The 6,493-nt window shown below is 40.3% G+C and overlaps 1 protein-coding gene across 1 annotated transcript; it reads right to left on the bottom strand.

The window, feature by feature from the left end:
- Positions 1–3,197: 3,197 nt before the first annotated feature.
- LOC310965281 (myosin regulatory light chain 2, ventricular/cardiac muscle isoform-like) lies at positions 3,198–6,228 on the bottom strand. Its single transcript, XM_083938786.1, has 7 exons — positions 6,175–6,228; positions 5,660–5,752; positions 4,607–4,682; positions 4,381–4,485; positions 4,197–4,275; positions 3,919–3,967; positions 3,198–3,669 (listed from the first exon to the last, which is right to left on the bottom strand). Exons 1-7 carry the CDS (start codon positions 6,175–6,177, stop codon positions 3,565–3,567), a joined length of 510 nt encoding a protein of 169 aa, XP_083794912.1. The 5' UTR covers positions 6,178–6,228; the 3' UTR covers positions 3,198–3,564.
- Between the last annotated feature and the right edge of the window lie 265 nt (positions 6,229–6,493).

Consider the following 6,493-nt stretch of genomic DNA (forward strand, 5'->3'; position numbering starts at 1 on the left):
AAGGAAGAGAACAAAGGACATGATGAGCAGATTAACAGCCAGCTGAAGGATCTAGAGGTGAGTCTCGCTGTCTGACCTATGCAAACAGTGTATACAGTAAACCAGTCATTGCTGGGGCTGCTTTTGTTATGTTGCAGTATAGCTGACTAGGATTATAATGACACAATTATTGTATAATGCTAGGTAGCTCACAATAAACTTGGATCCAAGTAGTTCCCTAGTAACACGTTTTTCAGACACAAACCATGTATCTCCATGATCGCAAACGCGTAAGGGACTAAAAACCGTCTTTCTTTGCTTCTTTGCATAAAAATTATTTCTGACATTATCAACTCCATTTTGAATGGGTTTTATGACATATGGATTAATCTAAAATGACCTGAAAATCGTCGGATGTAGAGATCTGAGTTACTGACCCTACCTTTTTGAGATCATGCAACTATCTTATACTTATATACAATATACTGTCACATATGAAAATATCTCAGTCCCCTAATTTCAAATTTCATCATCATTAAAAGTTCTGTATGTCCCCACGTCTTTTTAAATTATAAAGCAGACATTACATTCATTTCCCGGCTGCAATGATGATGCAGAGATACAGAGAGTGCAGATGCATAGGACCCAGAAACACTGACCGACTGAGCTTTTTTCGAGAGGGTGTCTTAAAGACACAGGCGCTAACACTGAGTGTTTCAGACAGAGGATGAATACAGTTATATTTAACAACATAAAAAACATTGTTTTTTTGAACATTTAAGCAAGCAAACATGTTCAGATGACAACTTTGAATAGAACAAGTTGATATTAAAAAGTTACTTGCATGACATGTACAGTAAAATCATTGTTTGGGTGTATTACCATGAATTGGTTTCCCTTTGGTATAATATCATCGAGGGACAAAAAGGCTTTGATTTAGCAATGTTGCCTATTAAAATATTGTATATCCCGGTGTTTGTAATGAATCTTAATGGCAAAGCTTTGTCCAAGATATATTGTCAATATATATTTTTATACTTCATGCAAAGATTGAGTAACCTTGGTTCTCAAAATAACAGATACAACTATCTTTTCTTTTTCTCCTGTGTCTTTCTGTGCTGTAGTGTGAGTTGGAGAAGTATAGCTGTCTGTCAGACTCTCTGGAGAAGCAGTGCACTGTGGTTCAGAGGACTCTGGACCAGCTGACGACTGCCATCAGCAGCCTTTTAGACGAGATAATGAAAGAAGATGTCATTGTCAATTTTGACAACATCACACACTACACCAGTAGGGGAACTCTTAACCTCCCAAATCTGGCCCTGAATATGCATTTTTCACATTTCAACCCCCCTGTTGTCACATGCTTTCTACTTCAGGTATCCTTGAGGAGCGTATTAGTAACCTGCTGCTCCAGGCCAACAACGTGGAAGACAAGCAGCTGGAGCTGGCTCCTGAGAACATGCTGTTGGCCAACTCAGACTTGCTACCAGGTATGAAACACCTTTAGCCCTGCAATGAAACTGAACGATAAAGTTTCAGAAAAGTGTGATAGTGTGATAGCCTTCTTGACCAAAATGAATAAAATATAGGAATCCTAATAGTATCTAGTAATAGTTCACTGTATCTGCATTTGTTACAGAAGTCGAGGCAGTTGTGGAAATAGAGCGTGTCAGGTCTTCCTCGCGCTCGCTCAAATCCGCCTGATCAGAAAGAAAATGATGCCGTCACATCCTTCCTCTTTTTTTTTCTTACACATTTCTGATGGCAATAAACAACTCATTACAGCATCATATCCTCCTTCTTTACTGTATTTAGCATACAGTATGGTCATTTTTCCATTCATAATTACATTTTAATTGCATAAGTCATATACTGAAACAGCCTGTGTTGTATCTGACAAGGGGATGTGTCAGTATTAAAGCTGCATTCAGTGTTTTTTGGCCACTTGGGGGTAGAGGAACACACAACAAGCTGAAAACACAACATTTAGCATATTAGCAGCTGATAAATTGTTATGGCTGATGTGTGCCAGGAGACACAGAGCAACATTACCAATCGTTTGGAGCCATATTTCTTGCCACCTGAGGTAGGTCCAACATTCAATCTCCTTTTCATTCTGTCCGTCAACTACTGAGGGAAATATGCAGCTCTTAAGCTGCTAAATTATCCACTATGTTCACCAGCCAGCTGCCAACTTTGTCCATCTGCTGTTTGTTGCTAGACATGGGTGTATCAGAGCTGTTTTTGGGCTGCTGCTGCTGCTGGAGGTTAACCAGAGTAAACTTTGTGGACCATAAAACCAAATCAAAGAGCTAAAACGTCTTTGCAGAGCTGACAGGAACTGCAGAGTTGGCCGATAATGCTCAATGGGTGAACTCTTTCACAATATACATTGTTATTTCAACCAACATTAATAAAAAAAAATATTGATTAGTGCAGCTTTAAGATAACGGTCATCCAGCAGTGCTAGCAGGTACGACTAAGGTTAAAGGTGCATTGTGCTGTTTCTCCCCAGCGCCCAAATTTCCCTCTTTTAATGGCCACAGTCTGCTCCTAGAGACAGGTTAAAACAGGGCGCATGTTGCAAGCTCAAATGTCCAAGTTGATCCAAGCAGTTATCCCCTCACCGCTCCCTACATATCCTCTCCTCTCCAGAAGGCAATATTTTAGTCTGGGGGGTTGACAAGCTGGCTACTAGCTGCCAACAACCGGGGATTTTCACCCCCACATAACCCCACCAAAAGTCTGGCAAGTGGGGCAGGTGAGGGCGGTTATAGGATCACTTGGCGGCATCCTATTGTGTGCCCGCCCTCCGAAATTCACAGTATAGCATTACCCTCCTCACATCATCACAGCACTAAAATAACAGCAGGGCTTTGTCTCACTAAAGCCCTGCTGTTTCAGTAGCCAAACATTGTAATGTGCGCACAAAATACACACATATCTTGCTAACTTTGAGCAGGCATATGCACGGAAATACACATAGGCACAGACAGACGTTTTGGATTCATCTCTTAGGGATTTCATTGAATTACCAACCACTATTCTCAAGTTCACTACCTAACATGGAATTATAAGACTAGTCGATAGAGCAAACAGTAATCTGATGATCTATACATGTGTGACTCAGGAATATAACCTCTGTAGTGTTTATTATCTCATTTATTGATAAAATGTTTCAAAAATCAGATTGAGAATTCTGTCTTTGAAAACTTTTATTAGATGAACACGCACAGACCGAACAAATGGATACTTTCTGTGAACAATATAGGAAAGTGATAAGTGTACAAAATGAAAGGAAAAATAATGTTAATTAGTCCCAGGTGAATATGGGAACATATTATTGATTAAGCAGAAAGGGAGCTCACTATGTTGATGCTGTCAATTGTCTGTTATTTGGGGCCTGGAAGAGAAACATTTTGTCTTGATCCTCTTGCGCTCTTGAGTGAGTACTGTAAAGAGACAATCCAGCCTACATAAAGATATCTCCTTCAAGGGCAGTGGGCCAGTTTTTGTACATGCAAAATAAATAATAATAAAAAAACTCCAGCACTTTCTATTTGATGAACATGTTGAAAAAAAGGTTTACTCCTGGTCCTTTTCCTCTCCGTGGGTAATGATGTGAACCAGGTTCTTATAGTCCAGGTTCCCTGCCACATCCGGGGGGAAGGCGGCGAACATCTGCTCCATCTGACCAAGAAAAAAACGGATTACCATCACTTTTAGCAAAGCTTTAGCCCTCTTCAACAATCACTCAGCATGCATGAAAAGGTGGGATGATGATTCACTGATTCACTTTTTTCTTTTTGTATGAAAATGTTTTTGACATGGATGTCGACTATCGTCATGGTGACGTTTATCCTTCTGTGTTTGGATACCCACGCGAACAAAGCAATCAGACATAATAACGATAATTAGGGTAAAAGGACTGCAGTGCACCTCTTCAGGGGAGAATCGGTCCGCTTGTGTTGTCAGCATCTGTGTCACACTGAACAGGAAGAAAGACAACAAAAAAACACAGTATGAGATGACGAGGCATGTGTTCACACCAAGAGGAAATGTGCAGATCATACTGGAGTAATACTGGGTTGAATGAATGCAGTCAGGCTGAAGCGCAGTCATAAAGTGTGAGAGAGAGAGCTCACATAACGCTCCTCGCAATGAATTTGCTTATTGCGAACTAATATGTGAGGAGTGGAGTGTGTTAGGTCACTTACTAGTCCTTCCTCAGCGAGCCTTTGCCCTCCGGGTCAAAGACTTTAAATGCATTGAGGATGGTCTCCTCTGGATCAGCACCTATAGATCGATAAAAACAGTCAGTACGGTTCTTGAAACATGTAACACTCTTATTAGATTTATTTTTTGTTATCACATTTTCATCATTAGCCCGTTCGTCCTCACCTTTCAGCTTTTCACCGAACATTGTGAGGAAGACGGTGAAGTTGATCGGGCCAGGAGCCTCTTTGAGCATCTCATCAATCTCTTCCTGTTTTACATTGAGGCGTCCTACAGCGCCAAACATGAACATACAAGCAGATTCAGAAAAATAAGTTTTGATCTAGGATCCGCTTTGCATCTGCAATAAAAACGTATCAACTCACAGCATCTTCTAAACATTTTCACATACCTAGAGCAGCAAAAGTGTCCCTCAGATCATTCTTGTCGATGAAGCCATCTCTGTTCTGGTCCATGATGGTGAAGGCCTGGGGTTAGCGTACAGGAGAAGGAACAGTACATGGAAATGAGTGTTTCTGCCTTGAATATGGTTCTTACACAGTTTGTAAGTAAGTAGTAAGGAGTAAAATTCAAGCACTTTCAATGTACCTAAATTAGAAGTGTCCAGACTCTCAAAACCTTTATCATCACATCTAAATTGTTTCGATATTTGCGATTACAAAAAATGTAGTTTACATAATGAATTCATACCCACAACAATCAATATATATTGTCAATTTTTACCAGCTGTTCATATTTTTATCAGAGTTATTTAATGCTGGCTAATTTCCAGAGGGATCTCTCCACTTGGTGTGAAAAAAAATCAAAAAGGATGACAAGATTATTTAATTTCAAATATTAAGAGTTTGGGTTCACATGGTCAAAATTAAGCTTTTCCCTAATTTCGACTATGTACGAAGCTTGCGCGAAGCAGCCAAAAGCTTACATCCCAAACCACAAGAAAAAAAAAAATCGGTCACACACTGTTTGCAATTGTCTTTCTTCCCTTGAAAATTTTTGCGTGCCATCTTTATAGATGAGCACTGTTAAGTATTTATAACCTGCACACCCCCTCTCCGAGGTTTAGCACGGCATCCAGGGCATGCCCAGCAGTTTATGTGCAGCCTAATCACTGATGACACAGTCTGGATGTCTGGGCACCACTGACCGTCATACCAACATACCAAAAGCCTCACTGCTGCCAAGCCAGGGACGGGAAAATAGACAGGTGGGCATACTACAACAATGAACAATGGAAATGGAAAGACACAGGAGGACACAGGAGGACGATGAAATAGAAACTTCTCTATGTGTTGCTGTGTATCTTAAAAGACAGAAAAACATGCATCATAATGCTCAACATGCTGAGCTTACATGCATAATTCATACGCCCTTTCCACAGTTTGTGTTGTTCCCAACCAAATGTAAATCAGTGGAGGAAAAAAATTGATCGAGCAGCTTTCACCTCTTTAAATTCCTGGATTTGGGCCTGCTCAAACATGGAGAACACATTGGAGTTGGCTCCCTCTGCGGATCTCTTCTTGGCTTTCTTGGGTGCCTTTTGGCACAAAGAAATGAGACAAGATGTGACAAACACTTCATGCCAGTTAAGGTCGAGCTACATGTTGGACAACATCAATAAAATGGGTTGCATGGCTTAATAAACATAACATTGTGTTTAGAAGACGTCGAAAAGGTTTTAATTTTAGGCAATACCACAACTGCATAAACATTTCATTTGATCCCACCTCATTACACTCTAGCAAACCACTGATGAATTTATTTTCATTTCTACCTGATATTCATCTAAAGCTAATCCATTATCAGATAAAATGCTAGGTTGAGAAATATGAAATATCATATACTTTTTATATGACAAATAAACAGATGAGAGTGCTGAATTATTGCTCTCATCTGTGCAATGTAAACGTAGCATCCCTGTCATTGCATCATCAAACAGCATCCCACACCGTGACTTACCATGGCTGAGCAGCTGGGAGGTCAGACCAACAATGATGCCAGTGAACAATGGGGAGATTGTGGTTGCCCTTTTGTAGCCCCCAAGCCTCAGTTCTACTGGATGATATTTATAAACTATGTCCTGTTTAGGAAGTGACAGGTAAATGATGCTTCATACAGGACATACAGTATATCATGCACACAAGCAAGCAAGCAAGCAAGCAAGCACACACACACACACACACACACACACACACACACACACACACACACACACACACACACACACACACACACACACACACACAAACACACGATTTAAATAACTGGTTTAGAATAT

This window comes from Echiichthys vipera (assembly GCF_963691815.1).
Source record: "Echiichthys vipera genome assembly, chromosome: X".
NCBI lineage: Eukaryota > Metazoa > Chordata > Actinopteri > Perciformes > Trachinidae > Echiichthys > Echiichthys vipera.